The 25,822-nt window shown below is 35.1% G+C and overlaps 1 protein-coding gene across 2 annotated transcripts in view; it reads left to right on the top strand.

Moving 5' to 3' along the window:
- dnajc6 (DnaJ (Hsp40) homolog, subfamily C, member 6) overlaps positions 1-25,822 on the top strand; it is a 49,091-nt gene that overhangs the window by 4,902 nt on the left and 18,367 nt on the right. Inside the window, exons 2-10 of one of the 2 annotated variants that reach the window (XM_056460034.1) lie at positions 6,466-6,601; positions 14,532-14,581; positions 15,480-15,628; positions 18,368-18,490; positions 19,955-20,088; positions 20,665-20,859; positions 21,813-21,921; positions 22,034-22,113; positions 25,325-25,518. In XM_056460034.1, coding sequence (XP_056316009.1) covers positions 6,466-6,601; positions 14,532-14,581; positions 15,480-15,628; positions 18,368-18,490; positions 19,955-20,088; positions 20,665-20,859; positions 21,813-21,921; positions 22,034-22,113; positions 25,325-25,518 — 1,170 coding nt within the window. Of the gene's footprint in view, positions 1-6,450; positions 6,602-14,531; positions 14,582-15,479; positions 15,629-18,367; positions 18,491-19,954; positions 20,089-20,664; positions 20,860-21,812; positions 21,922-22,033; positions 22,114-25,324; positions 25,519-25,822 lie in introns of both variants that reach the window. The other variant, XM_056460033.1, reaches the window with a different exon arrangement.

Here is a 25,822-nt window from a genome sequence, read left to right as displayed (position 1 = left end):
CATAATGTTTATTCATTATGTAGCGAGTAAAATAAATATTGAACAAGTCACCTTTTTTACAGAAAATATATATTTTTAAAGGAGCTGTTGACTTAATTTCTAAACAAATTAATTTTGTGTTCTTTAAAAATGTTAAGTTATGTGTAATTAAATAAAATGACACGAGAAAAAGGTATTAACACATGAAGAAAGGGAGGTGTAAAAAGGCATGAAAAGCCCAGAAAACTTGTCAGTGTAAATGAATATTGGCTGCTTCGGTCCAACACCCACATTGCCAGGATGATGAAGACGAAACCAGGGTGGGCATTTCACAATGACACAATGATCCCAAACACAGCCAAGGAAACTCTCAACTGGTTTCTCAAAAAAATAAATAAAGCTGCTAGAATGTAATTTAATATGTATTTATATAGCGTATGTATCGTGTATGGCAATACACCTCACAATCTCTCCACACCACCACCACCAACAGTGTGCAACATTCACTTGGATGATGTGACGGCAGCTACAGGAAAACGGCATCAGTGCGCTCACCACACACCAGCTATAGGTGGAGTGTAGAGACAGTGATAGAGCCAGTTCAGTGGATGGGGATGAGGATTAAGGACCAATGGAGGGACTTTGGCCAGGACACCTGGGTTACACCCCTGATCTTTACGAGAAGTTCCATGGGATTTTTAATGACCACAGAGTAAGGACTTCAGTTTAACATCTCATCTGAAAGACGGCAACCACTGACAATAGTGTCCTCTTCACTTTACTGGGGCATTAGGACTCACCCCCTGCTGGGCTCACTAACACCACTTCCTACTCCAAATTAGTTTTCCTATGTGGTCCCCTATCTAGGTACTGACCAGGCTCAGCCCTGCTTAGCTTCAGTGAGTAACCGGTCTTGGGTTGCAGGGTGATATGGCTGTGGCAATGAATGGCCCAGCCAAACACCTGACCAGAATCCAACATGAAGAGAACAACTTAATATTAGAGTTGATAGATGAAATCCACAGATCCATCAAGATTTTTAGACTCTGTTAAAGTCTGGGTGAAAAAATCACACTCAAGCAAAGCATTCGACTCAATTCTACATACAAGAGGTGTCTTGAAGCTGTCATGACCAGAAACGCCTTTTATGCAAAGTATTAATTAGATTTCAGTAGTTCACTACCTTCACATTGTGTCATTTCATTGTTATTTCTACATAACACAAACAGTTTTTGTGTGGTTTTATTTGTATGCTTGGATTGTTTGGGTTAATACCTAAATCTGCTGCAATTTCTTGTCAACAACTTCTTTAGAAATATAGTTACCAGAAAAAAAAAAAACATGAGGTGTTCAATACTTATTTTACCCTCTGTTCATATGTTAGCAGATTTTAACATTGACAGCCGTTAGAGAATTCAAAGTTACATTTATATTTGATGTGTGTAGTATTATGAATGTGTAGAAAACAGACATATATGCAGGTTCTTATCGTATGTTTCGCATCACTATGAAAGCAGGATGTTTTACCTCACCGCATGTAAAAAGTGTACTCTAAACACTACTCACTAACAGCATGCACTAATGGCTGCAGTGAAAATGTAACATAAATCTGAAAATAAGTGCTCAAGTGGTCATTTGCAAGGAAGTGAACTTGAACATAAAAATGTCTGTAAATTGGTATATAAGTTATAGACAGGTTTTATAGATTTAGGTATGTGCTACGTCTAGGCATTGAACCGTTTTTTAGGTAACATGCTTTGGAAAAGTTTTAAAACCGTCAAAATTTTCTGTAATACCATTCCTAAGGTAGGTGTAAGATTTTTTTATTTACTTTTTATTTTGTTTTTTTGAACAAGAGTATCTCCAGCAGAAAATCTCTCCAAAGAAGCTGTTTTAAATTGTAAAAAAATCTGTTTTTTGAAACTAATGAAGATTGTAGAAGTCAATAATTCATTTTATTCCCCCAAACCTTAGCACCCAGAGGAAACCCATGCAAACACAGGGAGAACATGCAAACTCCACACAGAAATGCCCACTGACCCAGGCTCGAACCAGCGACCTTCTTGCTGTGAGACGAATGTGCTACCCACTGCACCACTGCGTCACCGTGCTGCCCATACTTAATATCAAATATTTTACATGCTACACTGAAAAAATATCTATTTAGTAACACCATAGACATCAGTGTTTTGTTGTGATTGTGTTTGGCATTTCTGTCAAATCTGGAGTTAGCATCAGCCTGGTCCAACAAGAGTTGATACTTGTCAATGATGCTCATGGTCCTTTCATTCATCTCTCCTTCATGTGATCATTGAAAGCAGACTGTATCCACCTTTTCTCTACACCCTATGACATTTTGTGTGAATTCTAGTGGATTTATAATCAGTGAAGTGTTTTACAATCTCTGCACAATGAGGTGGCATTGTCCTCTTCATAGTTCAAGCATTATATTTTAAAAAGAAACCTATTAAAGTGAACAAATTGCTATCTTCAGACCATGAACAACACATCTTTTAATACTGCAGGCATGTTTAATGTTACTGTACTTTACAGATAACACAGAAAAATGAACATTGTTTTCCAAATGGATTAAAAAATGCACATAAGACTTGCCTCTCATTCAGTTTGGATGTGGATTATTCATAGTGGAAACTTATGGGAAATTGTAAATGATTGGATTCAGTTTTTTTAAACAAAAAGTCCCCAAACTAAAAGTGAAATCAATATTTATTGAACAGGAGGCACATTTGGAAAAAGGTGGACAGAGCAAAGCAGACACTTTCAGAGGTAGAGAGGTGGCATGTGTTGCACAACTGAACTAAATACCTTTACTTTCTATTAAATAAAGAAACAAAATAAAAGAGGGCGACACGTTGGGTCAGTGGTTAGCACTGTTGCCCCACAGCCAGAAGGTTGCTGGTTCTGGCTGGGTCAGTTGGCATTTCTGTGTGGAGTTTGCATGTTCTCCTTGTGTTCATGTGGGTTTCCTCCAGGTGCTCCGGTTTCCCCCACAGTCCAAAGACATGCGCAATAGGTGAATTGAGTAAACTAAATTTTCGGTAGTTTATGAGTGTTTGTGAATGAGTGTGTATGGATGTTTCCCAGTACTGGGTTACAGTTGGATGGGCATCCACTGTGTAAAACATGCTGGATAATTCAGCCGTTCATTCCGCTTTGGTGACCCCTGATGAATAAAGGGACTAAGCTGAATGAAAATGAATGAATGAATGAAAGTGCACAGATTGCTTCAGCAAGTATACTCAGAATGCTCAGAGATCTAAAATCATTGTCACTAAAAGATACATGTGTGTGTGTGTGTGTGCATCCCATATCCCATATGGCTTATAAACCATATAGAATGTTTTCAGCATATAAACCATGTAACACTATGGAATGTCCCCATAATTCACGAAATTGTATGATTTATGTACAAGTACAGTATAAAAATGTCAGTAAGTGTTTGACCAAGGTCCTCATGAGGGAAACGGCTCAAAAATCACATAGAATTCCGTACACTGAAAAAAATTATTCGAAGAGAATTCCTTGGATTTACTTAATTTTTTTATGTTAAGTGGTTGTAAACATTTTACAGTTTATTTGGGTTGAATTTAAACAAACAAATTAAGTTGAACATTGCTCAATTTAATTTGTTTGTTTAAATTCAACACAAATAAATTGTTTGCAACAGTTTTGCATGCAACACTTTTTTCAGTGTATATTGAAAATGTAAAAATGCAGATTGTTACCTGTGAGGGTGAAGTTTTGGATTTAGGGTTAGGTAATACAATTTGGTCACTGCCCGTGGTGTGGGGGTTGGTGCATCAGCATATGCACTCCGCTGCTCGTGGCGACCCGAGTTTGATTCCTGCCTTGTGGTCCTGTGCCGATCCTTCCCCTCTCTCTGCTTCCCATCCTTTCCTGTCAGTGCTCTACACTTTCCTATCCATTGAAGGTGAAAAAACTCAAGATTACATGATTTTGTGTGTGTGTGAGGTGGCTGAGTCAGATTTTTGATTAGGGTGTGGTCTAGTTAACACTGATGCTCACGATCATGCCAGATGCTCCATGTTTCCTCCATTTCCTCCTGTCTGATTCACTGGCTCATTTCTGCTCACTAACGTAGAGCTTTGTGCATTATCTAATGCACATTTGGCTTAACAGCAGGGTTCTTGCAAGTCTTTGAAATATGTGAAAGTTTAGATTCAGGTCTTTGAATGCGCTTAAATTTATTTTGTGCAAGACATTTTCTGGGGGGGAAATCATGTTATTTCCTCTGGTCCTCGAATGTGTTATTTCGCTAACATTTTGTAGCATATGCATACTACATTAGCTATGCACGTTTATGCTTGTGACTTTGTGTCCCAACATAATGACTTTGATTTTAGGTTATTGGAGCTGGAAATTCTTTGAAATGTGCTTGAATTTGAAGTTAACCAATATGTATTTCATACAACGGGGTTAGGATTCTGAAAGTTCCTAGTTTAGAAGAGCATGTGGTGGTCTGGCTTTGAACGTATATAGTAACTGGATTTAAAAAGGAAACAAAACCTCAGATAAAGACGATCAGCACATGCTTTGACCTTGAGTTTCCTTGTTGTCACTGCAGCGGTAGACATCTGTCTTAATGATGCATGTTTGAGATATGCATGCTATTTTATTTAGTTGTGCTGTGTTTTAGTATGCATGCTGGTTAAGTTTTGAATTGGAATATGAGCATTTGTTTTATCTGTGATCTTGACAAGTGATAAACCGAGTGTATAAAGCTGTTCAAAAGGGGATTTTATCAAAATGAATACTTTCATTCAGCAAAGTAACAGTAAAGACATTTATAATGTAATGAAAGAGTTTTAATTTCAAACAAATGCTCTTGTTTTGACCTTTATATTAATTTTAAAAGTAGAATAAATATTGTCTATTAGTATATAATAATATTAAAGGGTTAGGTCACCACCCAAATGCTAATATTAATAATAAACACTGGCGCTTGCATGTCAAACAGGTACAACTGATCACTCAGCAAAGTTCAAATGTGAATAAAAGCCGAAATGACATATTCATTTATTTAGCTCCTTTATAAAGTGATCATGTCTCTTCGTAAGACTTAAAATGACTTGATATGATTTTATTTTTAATCTCTTTATGAACATTTTGAAGCTTTAGAGTTTTGGTTGAACACACTTTCATTCAGGCAGAAATCTCTCAGATTTGATTAAATTATCTTAATTTGCACTGTAAATGATGCTGGATTTCACACAATCCCTTCATGTTGTTCTAACACAAATCGATTAAGTTAACTTAATGGTTTTTGCTAAATTAAGTTGACTGAACATAAAACAATTACACTGTCCCCCACAAAACTCAAGATTGGTGTTCTTTGAATGCATTTCAAACAAGTAGTTAGAACAAAGAGCACATTTGTTTTGAGTGTGTGTTGTAAGTGGTTACAAAGATTTGTTGACACCAAGTGTAAATCAGCCTATTAGAATCATGTGACGCTTCAAATTAATTTTATAGTCACAGGAACAAATGACACTTTAAAGTATATAACATAACAGAGAACATTATAATTATAACATTATTCATTATCAGTATCATACACTCAAAAAAAAAAGACATTTGTTGTTAATACTTATTTAAAATGAGCTGAAATACTTAAATCTCATCTCTCTTTAATTTATTTCTAGAGCACTTTCAACAATCCACAATGGGTACCAAAGTGATGTATATAAAACACATAAAACGCATGCAAATATACACAAAACCAAAATACATAAACTCACATCACATGATTAAAAGCTAAAGAAAATAAGTGTGTTTTCAGTGACCTCTGAAAAAACTCAAAAGGTGGAGCTGTTCTTAAGGAAAGTGGAAGATCGTTCCAGAGTCTTGGAGCTGCTATTGAAAAAGCTCTATCACCTCGACAGTTTAAGCGTGATCGTGGAACTGTCAAATAGAGACGATCCTTAGAGCGAAGAGATCTCACAGGTTGCTGTATATTAATTAGCTCAGAAATATACTCAGGGGCCAGGCCATGGAGGGATTTAAAAACATACTTTGTACTAAATTCTAAACTGGATTGGCAGCCAGTGTAGAGAAACCAGTACAGGTGTAATGTGTTCTTGTTTTTTTGTGCCTGTTAAAAGCCTGGCATAGCCTGAAATAGCACGATTCTTGAGTTTAGAACTTCATTGTATTATTTTTATTATACTTAAATCGGTAACAAATAATAAGCTAACTTAATTCCTTTATGTTGTCCCAAAACAAATCGAATGTGTGGAGCCCAGCGTTTTTTACAGGGTATTTCACAATATTATTCCTTTTGTGGTTTTGGCGAGCATAAACTTTTACCAACCACAAACTAATCTCATCCCTCTGTCTATCACTAGTCAAGAAGACACATGTAAAAAGCATGTATGTGGTGTCCCGTGTGCATGTGTGTGTTGTAAGATATAAAATTCTGATCATTTAAAGGCCCTCCGTCTCCAGATATGGACGGGAACTATGGAGGGGGGCTTCTGGATATGGTGAAAGGAGGTGCTGGAAAGTTCTTCAGTAACATCAAGGACAACCTCAAAGACACCATCAAAGACACCTCCACCAAGGTTATGAACCAAGTGGCCACGTAAGTATTTATTTGACAAGCAATCGCCTACATTGCAATTGCATTGTAACTCATGTTTTTATTTTTTATTTTTCTCTGTTTATTTATGTTTATGAATTGCATTATGGGACTTTCTTCAAACAATTTTTAACCTTGAAAAGTTCGAAAAAAGTAATGTTTATTAGTATTTTTAATGGTTTAAAGCAGGGGTCACCAATCTCGGTCCAGGAGGGCCGGTGTCCCTGCAGGGTTTAGCTCCAACTTGCCTCAACACAGCTGCCTGGGTGTTTCAAATATACCTTGTAAGACCTTGATTAGCTTGTTCAGGTGTGTTTGATTAGGGTTGGAGCTAAAATCTGCAGGACACCGGATCTCCAGGAACAAGTTTGGTGACCCCTGGTTTAAAGTGATATGTTGTCTGGGTTGATGTTGAATGTTACGCTACAAAAACCTTGTAATAAACTGCCAGAGCATTTTCTGTATATGTGATTACCTAATTATTTTATTATAATATATATAATAAAACCTCACTATGTTAAACTGTAGAGTTGAATTCCCAACATCAGAAGTGGACAGAGCAGAGATCAAGATCCCATAATGAAATTCACAACCGTAAATAAACAGAAAACACATGTGATCACAAAATACGGAACTTGTATATTAACAGGTATTTTTTTAGTGTAGTTAAGCAAACCGAATAATGTAGTTGAAGATAATGTGTGTTTGTTTTCTGCATGTTTGAATTTGTTCATGTGTAAAACTTCAGAGAAAAAAAATCAAGCTCTTTTAATTGACCTTATTCTCCAATGCGGAAGTGCGCTCATTTTTGCGATTGTTTTAGAACTTCCGATTCAGCTGCCTATGGGAGAAATGACTAGGAATAATAAACGGCAGAAAACGGTCAAACTACTTACTCTACAAACAAGTGTTTGCTTGACTATACAGACCAAGTAGAATAATATAATAAGAAAATATCAGTTTGCAACACCAAGCAGCAAAACGAGCTGTTTTTAACGTCTAAAAATGAATGGAAGTGAATGAGACCGGAAGTCTCGAGCCGAAATGATTCAAATGGCTGCGCCCGCTCATACGCAGAGAATAAGGTTAATAGAGTTTCTCTTGACCTAGTTTTCTGTAACAAATGTTATTAATACATCAGGACTACTCAAAGTAATGTCAGTGTTTAGTTGTGTATGTGTGTGTATAGTATGTGTGCGCACTATTGTGTGTGGTTTACAAAGACATTTGTATAATGACTAGGTAAGAACTAGGTATTACACCATTCAGGTTGTTTATGAGTAATAATGTCTTGTAAATAAAAATTGCTAACACTAAAAAACATTCCCAATGCTGTTTTTTTGACATATAAAATTTCTACAGTTTTGTGTGAGGGATGGGTTTATGGCTGCGATTAAAAATTAAGCAGTTTTTACAGTTTAAAATTCCTCATGGATGATAGCTGCCAACACATGTTTTTCCTGGGTCTCCCGTATTTCAGACCCATCTCCCGCCACCCTTCCGTTTTGTTATTTCTCCCGGAAAATTCCTGTAATTTTACCCCATCATCCCCCCCTGGTCCTCAACTTTTTGGTACAGTCTGTAACACCCATGAGTCACCAACTTTGGTAAAGTATCCAATCGCAGCGTCCGCCAGAAACCTGCTCCATAATACAAGTACTAACACCACAGTACAGTTACTAACCCGGTTCTCAACAGTGTTATTCAGACACCTCACCCCTGTCTCCCGGATTTTTCAGATACAGGTGATGTTGGCAGGTGATAAGGAGAGTCCTCATAAACCACAAGTACCAACGTGTGTGTCTGCACGTTGTTAAAAAAAATCATAGTTAACAAGGGGGACACAAACATAATTTTAAAGAGTGGGAGGGACATGCCCTCCCTTCCCCAGTGGAAGTATACTGGTGAGATTAACAGTATTTAAAAAAAGTCTCTTTCTCGCTATTATTTTTTATTTTTACTTGTTTTGAAGCTACACAGTATGTATGTTGGACCAACACAATCTCACGGCAATTCGTAAGTTTTTTTTTAGTGGCTAATTCGTACAAATTCGTACGATCTAATTCGTACAATTTAGTACGATTTGCTCATCCTCCAATGACGGTTGGGTTTAGGGGCGGGGTTAGGTGCCACGCCTCCTTTTTAAAATCGTACCATTTCGTACGACTGAACTCGTACGAATTCGTACGAATTAGCCACTAAACTGTCAAAACGTAAAATACTTACGTTTTCTCGTGAGATCAGGCTGGTTGGACACACATTAATATCTTAGTTAAAACACATGACCAATACAAGTCCATAGTTTAGACACATATACACAAGACTTATTCGCTGGTCGCTGGTTCAAGCCACGGCTGGGTCAGTTGGCATTTCTGTTTGGTGTTTGCATGTTCTCCCCGTGTTTGCGTGAGTTTCCTCCGGGTGCTCCGGTTTCCCCCACAGTCAAAGACATGCGCTGTAGGTGAATTGGGTGAGCTAAATTGTTCATAGTGTCTGTGTGTGAATGAGTGTGTATGGGAGTTTCCCAGTGATGGGTTGCAGCTGGAAGGGCATCCACTGTGTAAAACATATGCTGAAAACATTCCGCTGTGGCGACCACAGATTAATAAAGGGACTAACTGAAAAGAAAATGAATGAATGTTCATAAATTATATTAGTATATTTTAAAGAAAAATATATAATAAATATATTTTAGGATTTATGTTTGGTTACTAAACTGTGTACACAAGCATTAAGATTAATCCTTAAGTAAAAAAATGAAAATCATATTTTTTTTTATCTATTCACCCTCATGTTACTTAAATTTATTATTATTTATTTCCAACGGGCAGCATGATGGCCAAGTGGTAGCACTGTCGCCTCACAGCTAGAAGGTCACTGGTTTGAGTCCTGGCAGGGTCAGTTGGCATTTCTGTGTGGAGTTTGCATGTTCCCCCGTGTTGCTGTGAGGTTTTCTCCAAGTGCTTCGGTTTTCCCCACAGTCAAAGACAATTGAGCGTAGTGTATGAGTGTGTGTTTGTGTGTGTGTGTGTGTGTGTGTGTGTGTGTGTGTGTGTGTGTGTGTGTGAATGAGTGTATGGGTGTTTCCCAATACTGGGTTGCAGCTGGAAAGGCGTCCGCTGCATAAAACATATGCTGGAATAGTTGGTGGTTCATTCTGCAGTGGTGACCTCTGAAATAGAGACTAAGCTAAAGGAAAATGAATGAATGAATGAATGAATGAATGAATGAATGAATGATAACTGATAACCTTTTAAAAAAGGCCTGTTGTGCCTCGGAATTGGTCATTATTCCTGCTGAATCCATTAATTGCACAAATAAAGGTGAATTGAATGGAATTAATTCATTTATTCATTTTCTCTTTGGCTTAGTCTTTTTATTAATCAGGAGTCGCAAATGAAGCGTCAATTTATCCAGCAAATGTTTTACGCAGCGGATGCCCTTCCAGCTCAACACTGGGACATTTAGCCTACCCAATTCACCTATAGCACATGTCTTTGGACTGTGGGGGAAACTGGAGCAAACATCAAACTCCACACAGAAATGCCAACTGATCCAGCCGGGGCTTGAACCACCAACCTTCTTACTGTGAGGCGATCATGCTACTCACTGCGCCACTGTGATGCGTTAATTCATCTTAACATTATTTTTAAAGTGCAATATTGTTTTATATATCTATATCAGTTTTATTTCATGAATAGTTATAAAAAAGTTGACAATTATCTATTATATTGTGTATTTATTATGTTTATTAATTAAAATATACTTTTGAAAGATTTATCTGTTTTAGAACAAAAATGAGGGTCAAGTAAATTGTAAAAGTGTCAAGTTATATGTCATTATTTTCATCTTTTGGTGAATTTTGGTGAGTCCTTGTAACTAGACATGGGCGTAAAACAAGCATCAAAAATAATGCATTTGCTGTAACGAACACAATAAATGCATTACCAGCATAAACACTATCATCAAACACATAACAGACCTGCAACAGAAAGGCAAGCCCTGTTTGCTCGGGTCATGCTTGTGTGTGTTTTTGACCCAGCTGGTGCTCAGTTATCCAGAGGAGACTTTGCTGATGCAGGAGCGTTCAAACTCCTGAACTATTCATGTGCATTTATCACTCAGCTGAGAGGAAAGCATTCAACACTAATGGTTACACATAGCAGGAAGCTCTTGCGTAATGCAGTATTTTACCCCCCACGCTGACCCAGAAGCAGATCACATCCATCTGGTTAACCTGCGGTGCTCTTGTAGGCCCACACGGAATCTGCGCGCGCAGAATTCCGCAGATTTTCCGGAGATTTCCGCAGATATTTAGCCAATCGTTAATTCTGTTTATTTACTTGAGTAAATGTGTGTAAATCTATATTTATTCAGTTTTTAAATGAAATATAGTAATATTATTGACTAATATGAAAATGTTCATCTGATTTATATACAATGCAGTTTGTACAGTAATATTTTCTGTCTTTTAGTAGATATATTGTATGAGAGACTTGCTTGTTTACCAAATAAAGTGAATCTAATTAAATTTGCATTTTAAATGTTAAATAACAATTAAAAAGATATTATTTTTTATTTGACATATGAAGGTTTTAGTTATGATACTCCCAAAATAATTCCGCAGAAATCCGCAGATTTTGACCAAAATTCTCCGCTGAAATAGCAAAAAACGTCCGCAGATTCCGTCTGGCCCTAATAAGTCAGGTAATTTCACAGATTGTTGGGGAAGCAAAAAAATAAATAAAAAGAAGAAAGACTGGTTAACGAAAGGATTTTAATGTCATCAGTGTTTTTATAGCAATGTTGTAAGGTACAGTTTAAAATAATTAAGAATTAAAAAATATATAAAAAATATAAATATAACACTTTAGAATAATGGTTCATTAGTTAATGTTAGTTAATGTATGTATTAACATTAAGTGTGAATATTCTTGTAAAGCATTTATTCATCAGAGTTCAATATTTTAAAGTGTTGCCAATATAACAAACAAACTTTTAATAAATAAAAATGATTACATAATAATTTAATTGTGATAAAAGTTAAACGAATATGTTTTCCTCTATCCTCTAAAGGCCCAAGGTGTATTTTACGTCCATTTTTGTTCATTTAGCTTTGCTATTTGAGCTTATTGGAACCTAATTAGAATAAAAACATAGTATCATCCTTTGATACAATGTACTTTTAGAGAAAAATTATGTCCATATATGTGGACTCATGGTCCGAATTTACGAAACACTTTTTCCTGAATTTTTTTAATGCATATTTAACATAGAATTTTTTTTAACTTGCTTTGACTATCAGAGAGTAAATATTTTTTTTTTTCCTATTTTGGACAGGTAAAATAGTGTTTGGGACATTTCATATGCTGCAAAACAGTTGCAGGATGACACTGTATATCTAAAATATAAAACATTCAAACCACTTTAAATAGCCACTTAAGAGCTAAAATTTTACTGTCTACGTATGTGGACACTCAAGCCCTAGAGGGTTATGTTTTAAAAAGAAGTAAAAAAAAAAAAAAAACACAAAAAAAACATTTAATACTTAGAAACTTTTAATAAATAAAAATTCTATTTAATTCATGTTCATTTATATAGCGCTTTTACAGTGTAGATTGTGTCAAAGCAGCTTAACACTAAAGTTCTAGTAAAATAGAAGTTCTAGTAGTCTAGTAAAACTTCATAATAATTGAATTGTGATAAAAGCTATATGAGTATGCTTTCTTCTGCATTTTATAATTCTGATGTTAATATTCTGCAAACAAATAAAAAGTTAAAACATGAATTGTTTTTTAAGTTGCTTTAAATTTAATCAGTTTATTGGGTTCTCATTTGTTTTAGTTATACAAAGATAAACTTAAAGAGCCCATATTTTGCATTAAAAAGGTCATATTTTGGCTTTAGGGGTCCTTAACAACATGCTGATATGCTTTTTAAAACATTTTATAATTATGAACTTACTATTTTTCAAATAAATAAAAAATTGGACGACAAAAAGTCATAACATTAAGTGTTTTTGTTAGTTTAAAGTTAATCGGGTATCAACTCAAAGATAAACTTAATATTTTTAGTCAGTTTGACTGATTGAACGGTTGAGATGACTAGAAAAATTCATTGTTTTTTAAAATAATAAATTTTTTACAATGTTTGATGGGAACATGAAAACATACTACACCTTTCTAAGTTAAAATACTGAAATATCCAACTCTGCATGCCTTTTTCTTACTAACCCAAATACGCTGATAATGATTAAACATATCTGCTATTTTCCACTGCTGTGTAAAGGGTGAATGACACCAACACAAACATAGAAAGCACAGCACAAACACAGTCACTACTAGTGTGAACTGCTAGTGTTTTTCATTCACCTCTTGCTCAGAGGCTTAGAATAGTAGCTTGTTTACATATGATCTCATTAGAGGGATTTTATTCTTCAGCAGATTACTGAGGTGACTTGGGTGTTCTGTAATGTTGTCCATCTACAATTTCTGATAGGTGACTTTTGCTTTAAGATGGGAATATATATTTTGGGGTCCGTTAGATTTCGAGTTATAGGACTCACAAAGGCTGCATTTATTTTAATTAAATATAAAACACGGCGACTCAGTGGTTAGCACTGTCACCTCACAGCAAGAAGGTCACTGGTTTGAGTGCCAACTTGGTCAGTTGGCATTTCTGTGTGGAGTTTGCATGTTCTCCCCGTGTTTGCGTGGGTTTTCTTTGTGTGCTCCAGTTTTCCCCACAGTCCAAAGACATGCGCTATAGGCGAATTGAATAAACTAAATTGGTCGTGTATGTGTGTTACAGTGAAAATGTATGGATGTTTTCCAGTACTGGGTTGCAGCTGGAAGGGCAACCGCTGCGTAAAACATATGCTGGATAAGTTGGTGATTCATTCCGCTGTGGCGACCCCTCATGAATAAAGGGACTAAGCTGAAGGAAAATCATTGAATGAATATAAAACAGATTTAAAAAGAACCGTTTTCTATGTGAATATATTTTAAATGGGACTTATTATTCCCCTTTTTTTTACAAGATGTAAAATAAGTCTCTGACATCCCCAGAGTGTGTATGAGAAAATGTAGCTGAAAAGACCCCACAAATAATGTTTTGAAACTCTTTGAAACTGCCCCTTTTAGGCTTTGGTCCTAATTGTGCCATTTTGCTGACTGTCGCCTTAAATGTAATGAGATTATGCTCTTTTTCAAAAGAGGGCGGGGCTACAAATGCCTGTGTGTCAGCATAGTGGTAAATTCAAAAACAAGATTTTCATCCTATGTTAATGAGGGAGTGATTGTCATTAATGGGCAGGGATTTCTCTCTCTGATTACATGTACAAAGGGAGGATCTCAATCAAAGTGTTACTGCAGATTGTTTTTAAAAAGTGTGATTATATGAAATAAAATTAATAAATATTTACCTTTAGAAGCTGGTTATAATCACAGACCATTGGCACATAACTATGTTTAAACCCATTATAAATTGATTTTGGCATAATAGGTCCCCTTTAAATTTAAAATGTAGCATATCCAATAACATTGTTACATTTCTTAGTGTGATCAGTGTTAACAAATGTTTTTCAAAATTTATTTGATAATTTGTATTTAATGGAAATCCATTCTACATTTTTTTCAGGAGTTTTTGATATAGTAAATGTTCAGAACATTAAAATGAATCGCATTCATTAGAAATGAAATCTTTTGCAGCATTTAATGTCACTTATGATCACTTTACTGGATCCTGGGTAAATAAAATGAAAAAACTTGCACTATGTACATTTGTCATAATAACAAAGTTCAATATGCTTCAATTAGAACATAATGATTTGATAAAATTAAGAAAAATGAAATATTATGCCTTTAAATTGCATATGAATATGCTGTATGTTATGTTGTCAATAATGAGTTTTTATATCTTGTGTGTAATCTAGGTATACAAAAGGGGAGTTGGACATTGCCTACATCACCTCACGTATTATCGGTGAGTAATGAACATTCTGTGGTAGTGAATGATAAACATGTTGTATTTGTAATTCCTCCAAGGTTTTTTTTTGTGCAGTTTCACATATGGATCGATTTACACACATTTGTGTACACACACTGTCCTCGCATACTCTATTGCACTTTGAACTGTTTTGGTTTTAACTTATGTAATCTATCAGCATTTTTATCAGTATCATGATTTTGATGTAAAGAATATGTTAAAATATATTTACCCAACCTTGAGTGCATTAGAAAGTTCACTTTAAAATGAAAATGTGCTGTTAATTTACTCACTCCATCTAAGATCTGGATGACTTTTTTCTTTGGAAGTTTTTATTTTCTTCATGATTCATAAGTCAGTGTCTACTGTCACTTTTAGAGTAAAAAAAAACAAACAGTCGAAACAAACTGTGATGTGAGTTTGCAATTCTGCATACATTGAATTAAATGGACAGTTCATACAAGTATGGAAATGTCCTCACCATTTATTCACACTCAAGTGGTTCTAGATTCTAGAATTTCTAGAAAGTGGTTCTAAAATTTCTTTCTTCTATTGAACTCAAAACAAGATATTCTGAAAAATGTTGCAACAAACATCCATTGTAGGAACAGAAAATACTAAGGAAGTCAATGGCTGTTTGTTTTTTTCAACAAACTTCAATATACCTTCCTTTGTGCTCAACAAAAGAAAGAAGCTCAAACATGTTTGGAACAAGTGGAGGGTGATTAAAGGATTACAGAACTGTTATTTTTGTGTGAACTATCCCTTTAATGGCTATTTTTATTCTATTTCAAAGTAGGTGTTTGGGTTTTTAGCTATATGCAATAAATGCAGTGTTTGTATTGGCCAAACTAAGTGTTCTAATTCTTTTCTAATGGTCTTTACATTCTGTCAGTGATGTCATATCCTGCTGAGGCGGTGGAGATGGGCTACAGGAACCACACAGAGGATATCCGCTCTTTTCTGGACTCACGGCATGCCGACCACTACACTGTTTTCAACCTGTCACAGAGGAACTATCGAGGGGCCAAGTTCTCCAACAGAGTGAGTGCAATCAGCTGCATTTCCTGATACAATTACTTTCATGCCACATTCCAGCTCATGTTGCAAAACAAAGTGCAGGTAGGCCTAATAGTAACAGCTTATGTTTGAAAGTGTCATGAACTGGTTTTAATTTTTATACTATTTATGATGTTCACTTGCAATGTTAGCAATAGTTTTCATCAGGAGTATAATTTAGAAGTAATAGATATTTTCTATTGTTTTACATAGTTCAGTTTTCCAGAAGTAGTTTGAAAGGAAAGCTATTTGCAAACCAATGTAAACTTGTTCTATTGTGTGTATAGTACAGTATACACTCACTAGCCACTTTATTAGGTACACCTGTCCAACTGCTTGTTAACACAAATTTCTAATCATCCAATCACATGGCAGCAACTCAATGCATTTAGACATGACGACATGGTCAAGACGATCTGCTGCAGTTCAAACCAAGCATCAGAAAGGTGAAGAAGGGGATTTAAGTGACTTTGAACATGGCATGGTTGTTGGTGCCAGATGGGCTGATCTGAGTATTTCATAAACTGCAGATCTACTGGGGTTTTCATGCACAACCATCTCTAGGGTTTACAGAGAATGGTCCGAAAAAGAGAAAATATCCAGTGAGTGGCAGTTCTATGGGCGCAAATGTCTTGTTGTTGCCAGAGCTCAGAGGAGAATGACCAGACAACAATAACTCAAATAACCACTCGTTACAACCGAGGTATGCAGAAGAGCATCTCTGAACGCACAACACGTCCAACCTTGAGGCAGATGGGCTACAGCAGCAGAAGACCACACCGGGTGCCACTCCTGTCAGCTAACAACAGGAAACTGAGGATACTATTGGCACATGCTCACCAAAATTGGACAATAGAAGATTGGAAAAATGTTGACCAGTCTAATAAGTCTTGATTTCTGCTGCGACATTCGGAACATGAAAGCATGGATCCATCCTGCCTTGTATCAATTGTTCAGGCTGGTGGTGGTGGGGGTGTAATGGTGTAGAGGATGTTTTCTTTTGGGCCTATTAGTACCAAATGAGCATCTTGTCAACACCACAGCCTACCTGAGTTTTGTTGCTGACCATGTCCATTCCTTTATGACCCCAGTGTACCCATCTTCTGATGGCTACTTACAGCAGGATAATATCACCATGTCATGAAGCATGAATCATCTCAGACTGGTTTCTTGAACATGACAATGAGTTCACTGTACTCAAATGGCCTCCACAGTCACCAGAGCTCAATGCAATAGAGCACCTTTGGGATGTGGTGGAACGGGAGATTCACATCATGGATGTGCACTCGACAAATTTTGCAGCAATTGCGTGATGCTATCATGTCAGTATGGACCAAAATCTCTGAGGAATATTTTCAGTACCTTGATGAATATATGCCACAAAGAATTAAGCCAGTTCTGAAGGCAAAAGGGGGTCCAACCTGATACTAGTAAGGTGTACCTAATAAAGTGGCCGGTGAGTGTAAATCAGATCTATAATAACAAAGCAGTGGTGACCATGTAATAACAACAGTTACTTGTGTGGAAGGATATTACTGTTGCATCCAATGTAATGAGGACAGCATTGTCATTGTTGTTTATACGTGAACAACAGAAACGGGCAACAACAGATCCTATATATACATATATATATATATATATATATATATATATATATATATAGATATATATATATATAGATATATAGATAGATAGATAGATAGATAGATAGATAGATAGATAGATAGATAGATAGATAGATAGATAGATAGATATAGATATATATATAGATATAATAGATATAACATATATAAAAATATCTTAATTTACAATCTAAAGATGAACAGTGTTTTTTTTAAATAACATGAGGGTGAGTAAACACAATTTGTACTTTTTGTGTGAATCAACTTTTTAAAATACTTGAACGTAGCTTGAATGTAACTGTTTTTCTCATCATTACATTTTTGTTGATGTTAAAACATAAAATGTCATGGGAAATATCCCCCCAAAAAAACAGTCATAAATCAGTCATGTAAATGTTTATCTATTGGGTCCCAAATGTCTCACTAAGAAGAGGAAAAGCTACAAGATGTATTTTCACCCATAGCATTGACTATTTAGACTGTAGTTGTTTAGACCTAAATCATCATAGTAATGGCTACTGCAATAATACTGTATAGTGCTAACTGATATAAAGTATGACTTAAATGGACGAAGAGGTGCTTTAGCCTTAGTAATTGTGCTCTGGGGTACAGAAGAAGGTTTGGAAACTACTGACTTACTCGCGGTACAAGACATATTTCTCACCAGAAATGATACTGATGGCTATGCTGACTCTTCTGGCCTTTTGCATTAAATATTAATCAGTGCTTTTCTCATGTAATTAAATAACCTAAGATTAACAACCTGACTCAACTATTTCTAGATAAAGGCTTGTTCACAACTGAAGAATATCTAGTTAATTTTATTCAATTTATTTTGTTAATGACAAAATTGCAGTAACGTTAATGAATTATTTATATTGAAGGGATGGCTTTAATATAAATAATGCATGTGATATTTGATAACTTTTGATGTTTTTTTCTTATGCACATGCCATACTGCTGCAGAAAAGTTTTCTTATTTATTTATTTATTTATTTTTTAAATGTATGAATATTGAAATCTTTATTTGCTTTGCATATTTGTCTTATTTGGTTTTCAGTGTCTTCACTCTCTCAGTGAGCATCTTCTCATTCATCTGTAGGTTTCTGAATGCAATTGGCCATCCAGACAGGCTCCAAGTCTTCACAACCTATTTGCCGTGTGTAAGAATATGTACAACTGGCTCAAGCAAAACCCCAAGAATGTGTGTGTAATCACCTGCTCGGTAAGACAATCTTTTGATGTTGTTTACGCAGCATCAAACAAACATCACTTGTTAAACCAGATCCATTATTCACAATTCAAGCAGGCTCTTTTCATGTTCAGGCTTTAAAAGGAGAGTTCACTTAAAAATGGAAATTCATAGTTGTTTCATACATAAGAAGTTATTTTGAAGAATCTTGGTAACCAGACAGTTGGTATTGATAGCGATTGACTCCTATATTATTCTTTTTCCTATAATAGAATCAGTCAACTGATTGGTTACAAACATTTTTCAAAATGTCTTCTTTTTTGCTCTACAGGAGAAAGAAACTAAGGTTTGGAACAACTGAAGGGGTACTACACTCAAAAAAAATGTTTTGCTGTTTGTTCAAACTACTTATTTAAAATGAGCTGAATCAACACAATTCTTGAGGTTTTTTATGCGGGGACAACTTAATAAAACTTAAAAGTTCAGTCCACTTTAATTTGTAAAAACAATTAAGTTAACTTATTCGATTTGTGTTGACAACATGAAGGAATTGTATGGAACCCAGCATTTTTTACAGTGTAAATTTTCATTTTGGTGTGAATCTTTTGAGTTTCTTAAGCTTAATAATGACATAAATACTCTAAATTTGGACTCATCAGACCACATGACCCGTTTCCAGTCTTATGTTTATGCTTTCTATAAAACTGAACCCTTTTAGCCTTACTGATAAGCATCTACACATCTGTTTACTCCCAATCTCTTGAGTTCTTTCAATGTTTACGTGTGGAAAGCTCTTACTTCTACTAATAAAAATTACTTGAAGTTTAGCTGTTGACTTCTTTTGATTTGAATTCACCAAACTCATGACCGTCTGTGACCTCTTGCTTGATGCAGGCCAGTAATTTGACCCTTCTGAAACAGAACTTTGTTTTTTCCATGACCACAGGATGTGTCTTCTGACATGGTTGTTTAAAAAATAAGAAGCTGCTCATTGCAACAGTTAGAGTTTAATAACTTGTTGTCGGCTTAATCAAATGCTCTGCTTTAATTACCAAATGGAATGCTATCACCTTTTAGCATTGTTAAATTCTAGTTCTGACTGTTGTTGGCCAGGTAATCTTTGTGTTTGTTTATATATTATTTTTATTGTTGCATTGTATATTTCAATTTTTGTCATGACTTGATTTTTTTTTTCAATGATTTAATAATATATGAAAGCATAAACATGCTAATGAAGTATTTTAAATTGAAAAGAAATTTGACACAGAGATAGATGTTATGTTTTTATGTTTATTTATTTGTATGTTTACATAATTGAAATGTGTGTACATATAATAATAATGTGTAATATAATGTGATATAATATAATATAATATAATATAATATAATATAATATAATATAATATAATATAATATAATATAATATAATATAATATAATATAATATAATAAGATTCTGCCTTTTCAGATCTCTTGTAACACTTGTTTGCTCTTTCAGGATGGCAGAGCTCCTTCAGGCGTGCTGGTCTGTGCCATGTTCTGTTTCTGCCATCTTTTCGCCAACCCGGTGCCAGCCATGCAGCTTCTCAGCGCCAAGAGGCCTGGATCTGGCCTGTGGCCCTCCCATAGGAGGTACAAGCAATCAGATCACAGCTCGGAAAACTACCAAATGGTTGAGGAGCTATTGAACTTTAAACTAAACAAATAATTAAAGCAACTGGTAACTGTAATATACAGTCCTCCTGAGTTATTGGCCCCCCTGTATTTTTTTCCCACTTTCTGTTTCATGGAAGGAAGATTTTTTCAACACATTTCTAAACATAATAGTTTTAACTAATAATTTATAATAATTGATTTATTTTAAATCTTAAAGTGACATTTAAAGGTTTAACTAGGTTAATTAGGCAAGTTAGAGTAATTAAGCAAGTAAAAATATATATAAATTACTTAAAGGGGCTAATAAAATTGACCTTAAAATGTTTTTTTTATTAAAAACTGCTTTCATTCTAGCCGAAATAATACAATTAGGACTTTCTCTAGAAGAAAAAATATTATAGGAAATACTGTGGAAAATTTCTTGCTCATTTTGGAAATATTTGAAAAAGAAAGAAAAAAAAAATCACAGGAGGGCTAATAATTTTAACTTCAACTGTATATATAGTATATTTTTGTAATGAAATTCTTGTTTGTGTGTGTGTGTTTTTTCAGGTACATAGGTTATGTATGCAGTTTAGTCTCAGAGAAGCCCACCGTACCCCACTCCAAACCACTAGTTATTAAAACTGTCACAATCAGTCCTGTTCCCTGCTTCAACAAACAGCGCAGTGGCTGTCGGCCATTTTGTGATGTACTAATTGGCGAGACCAAGATATTTTCTACAGCTCAGGAGTACGAGAGAATGAGGTAGGCATGTTATGTTATGTTATATATTATATGCATAGCTGCAATTATATGAAATTAATGGATATATATATATATATATATATATATATATATATATATATATATATATATATATATATATATATATATATATATATATATATATATATATATATAATACCTAGGATTGCACCAACATGGATTTTTTGTCTGATACCAATAAACATTAATTCTTTATATATGAACTGTATTTGATTTTCCAAAAATCATTTACAAAGAGCAATTCTTAAGTCCTTTTTTATAGATATAATAGTGTTTCAATAGTCCGTTATCCAGTTATCTTTTTTTATTTCAGATGTGGTGTTAAGTCAGTACAACAGGGATGAACAAAATCCATTATTTAATACTTCATATACTCTAATTCAAATCTGGAAGCAATTAAACTGAATTGGCCTCACCCGACAGGAAGTTGAATTGGAGTTTGAAAGGGAATGAAGTACAGTTTGCTGAATTGAAATTCAAAGTAATTCAAGGTTTTTATCTGGAAGGTTTACAGTAGGGGTGACCAACCCTGTTCCTGGCGATCTACCTTCCTGCAGATTTCAGCTCCAACCCTGATCAAACACACCTGAACCAATTAATTAGGACCTGTACAGCACTTGGTAATTACAGACAGGTGTGTTTGATATGGGCTGCAACTGAAATCTGCAGGTAAGTAGATCTCCAGGAACAGGATGGTCACTCATAGTATGTTGTTTGGATCTATTTAGATTTTTTTATATAATTTTATATATATATACACAAGGTATTTCAAAGATGAATTAAAATATCATTTAATTATTTTCCCATATGTTGTTTGTTTGCTGAACATTCAATATTTTAATATTTGAATATACAGTAGCTTTATCATTTATAACATTTCGTTTTATTTATTGGTGTAATGGTGATGTAATGTATGTACATGTTGGTCTCAGAGAACACAGGATTCAGGAGGGAAAAGTAGTGTTTCCTGTAGGAGTGAGCGCACAAGGAGACGTGGTGATTTCAGTCTACCACATGCGCTCTCATGCACTTCAGGCCAAGGTATGAGACTGATTATTTTAAATCTAGGAAACGATGTCAGATGTAGCTGTAATGTAACTGAATGTTTTCTACATTAGTATTTTGGCTATGAGCTCAATGCTGTGTTTTGCAGGTAACAAACACCCAGATATTCCAGATTCAGTTCCACACTGGTTTCATTGCCCCTGGCAGCACAGTCTTAAAGTTCATGAAGTAAGTGTTTCTTTTCCACCTCTTTCATAATCATTGCACTGAAATGGTGGAATATGGGAAGCAGATCATCTAGATTTAAGCAGAAGTTAAATCTGGGTATCATCTGCATAATAGTGATAATCCAGACCATACCTTTGAATGATCTGCCCTAGAGGCAACATACAAATAATAAAAAAAGTACAATACAGACCCCTGAGGGACACCCTGCTGCAGTGGAATTGTCTGAGATTGGTTTGCAGTAGAATTGACAAATTGAGTGCTTTTTGAAAGATACGACTCATGACTCAAGACCAATCTACTTTTGCAATCTGTCCAGTAGTATAGTTTGATAAATGGTATTGAATGCGGCAGATCATCTAAATTTAAGTTAGATTTAAAACATCTGGTTAGACCTATTAGAACTGAAACTCTGAATTATTTGGAATTGTTGGCTTGTTGCTCAAGACAGTTTATAAGGTTATCAAACTAGTGCAAATAGCAGCTACTTTAGTAACATTCTTAAAATGACTCCTGAAATGATTCAAAATCACACCCAAGTTCTGCACCTGAACAGTAGAGAGAATCTGGCAATCATTTCTCTGTGAGTTTAATTTTTTTTTTACTATTTACAGCAGTTGGAGCAGTGCCAACCAAGAGAACTTGCACCATTTAACTGCAGGAAGTTATGTTTCATCCAATTCTGAACCTGCAGATAAGGTTATCAGAGCTGATGTAACATCAGGTTGATTACTAATCTGGGTATCATCTGCATTACAGTGATAACCCAGACCGTACTTTTGAATGATCTGCCCAAGAGGCAACATATAAATTCTGAAAAAGAGTGGAACCCAACACAGACCCCAGAGGGACACCCTGCTGCGATGGAATTGTTTCAGATCCATTTGCACCAGAATAAGCAAACTGATTGCTTTCCGAAAGATGTAATTCAATTCAGTTTAAGGCTAAACGAGAAAAACCAGTCCACTTTTTGCATCTGTCCAGTAGTAGTGTGACAAATGGTACCAAATGCGGCACTAAGATCTACCAAAACCAAAATGCCACAAGCCCCAGAATGCTGCAACTAGAAGATCATTCATTACCCTCAACAGGGCAGTCAGCATTGATTAATAGACTACATGGTTTTTTTAAATGACAAAAAAAAAAGTCATGAAAATAAAAGACCTATTAATGAAGTTTCCAGTTTTAGTTTCCTTTATTTTTGTCATTCTAACATCACAATAAATTGTAATGCAGAACAAAATTATGTCGCATCAGACCCAACAAAAACATAAAAACATCAGACACTATAAAAACCTAATATAATAAATAAACCTTTATAATTTCATAAATATATAAAAATATAGTTATAGAAAATATAACCCAATTTTTAAAAAATCACAGAAGGGAATAAATTAATACTTAAATCACTATTGCACAGTTTGTTATAATAGTTATAATACAGTATTAACATATTGTTCTAATTTGACTATTTATTTATTTATTATTACATACTAGTTATTTAATAGTATTTAAAATACGGTATTATTCAAAAGTCTTATGATGACAGGATAAATACTATCACGAAACCGCACTGATTTGCTTCTCAAGCTTCTGTAACGCTGATGGCATGAGCATGTTGGGTTGGATACCTTAAAATGCTATTAGCTCTAGATAGACAGCGTTGTTGATACAGTTCCTCAATAGATGTCATTTTGACTCCAATGGACCTTTCAGCTGACTTTATTATCCTCTTAATGGTGTTCTTGTCAGATACACTGCTATTCTCATACTAAAGGGGATCCCATTAGTGAGAACACTCTCAACAGCTCCTCTGTAAAGAGATGTGAAGATTGATGGGCTGAGGTGTGCTCTTTTTAATATTTTCAGAAAGGGCAGTCGCTGGTGCGTTTTCTTTGCAAGACAAGTAGTATTGAGAGACCAAGTCAATTTCACAGTAACGTGGACCCCCAGAGCTCTACTACAGTGTTGTTAATATATACAGGAGAGTAAGTGGGGCGTTCCTTCCTGAAGTCGATCAACACAGTCCAACAAAATATCTTTAAATAATAAATAAATGAAAAAATATCTTTAAAAAATACATAAATTATCAGGTATTTGCCAAAAATATTTCTCATTATCTTAATGATGCTAAAACGAGAGTAAAATAGAACTGCATAGCATATATGAACTTTTATATATAATAAAAATATATATTTTTCACTGCAGGATAGTTTAATTGTGCTGCAAAAATGGTGATTCAATATGATTAAAATAATGACAAATTGAGCACGGCGGTGGCACAGTGGGTAGCACAATCGCTTAACAGCAAGAAGGTCGCTGATTCAAGCCCCAGCTGGGTCAGTTGGCGTGTCTGTGTGGAGTTTGCTTGTTCTCCCATGTTTGCGTGGGTTTCCTTTGGGTGCTCCGGTTTCCCCCACAGTACAAAGACATGCGGGATAGGTGAATTGGGTAAGCTGAATTGTTCATAGTGTATGTGTGTGAATGAGTGTGTATGGATGTTTCCCAGTGATGGGTTGCAGCTGGAGGGACATCCGCTGCGTAAAACATATGCTGGATAAGTTGGAGGTTCATTCTGCTGTGGCGACCCCAGATTAATAAAGGGACTAAGCTAAAAAGAAAATGAATGAATGAATGAATAATGACAAATCTGGCAATTGTAAACTTATATCAGATTGTATTCTGAACAATTAAATTTATGCTTCATTTTGTTTTTAAATCAAATTAACGCCACCTCACAAACTCAAAAAAGACAACCAACTTTAGTCTGTTCAAACAGTAGACCATCTTAATCAACTGAAATTTCACCACCCTACATCTTTTCTTTAATAATCAGTTACACTTGGATGTATAACACAAGTGCCATAGAGAATATACTAGAGAGCACTCTCTGAGAGAATATACTAGAGAAATAATCTCTTAAGAGAATATACTAGAGAATACTCTCTGAGAGAATATACTCTGAGAGAATATACTAGGGAAATAATCTCTAAGAGAATATACTAGAGAGCACTCTCTGAGAGAATATACTAGAGAGCACTCTCTGAGAGAATATACTAGAGAGCACTCTCTGAGAGAATATACTCTCTGAGAGAATATACTAGAGAATACTCCTTTCATTTCATCCAGTCATTAAAAATATGATGCAACCAAAAAATAAAAAACATATTTGTTTTTAACATCGTTTTAAGTCTGTGTATATGTGTTTGTCCAGGACAGAGCTGGATGCCTGTGATTCTCCAGAGAAATACCCACAGCTGTTTCATGTGCTGATAGACATCGAGGTTGAAAGCACAGAGAAACAGAAAGATCTCACTCCACCATGGGAACAGTTTCCCACCAAAGACTTGAGCCCCAATGTGCTCTTCTCCTGCCATCAGGAACACCAGGACGCACTTGCTATTGCAGGTACAGTACAAACACACTCTTGTGTCTCATATATTACTAGTCTTTATAATACTATAGGCAAGGCAAGGCAAGTTTATTTGTATAGCACATTTCATACACAATAGTAATTCAAAGTGCTTTACATAAGCAGGAATAAAAGAGACAAGTATAAGAAAATAAAAACAAATAATAAAAGTGATTCAGAACAGATAAAAACAGATTAAAACGTGTTAAAACAGGTTCTAAAAGAATGAAAAAGAAAAGAAAGAGATAATAGTGTGATTTGTCAGACGTAGCACAGTGCTTTTAATATTTTTATGTAAAT

This window comes from Danio aesculapii, chromosome 6, assembly GCF_903798145.1.
Source record: "Danio aesculapii chromosome 6, fDanAes4.1, whole genome shotgun sequence".
NCBI classification, from domain to species: domain Eukaryota; kingdom Metazoa; phylum Chordata; class Actinopteri; order Cypriniformes; family Danionidae; genus Danio; species Danio aesculapii.
Note: the sequence above shows the minus strand (reverse complement) of the source record. Positions and strands in the feature narration are given on the sequence as shown.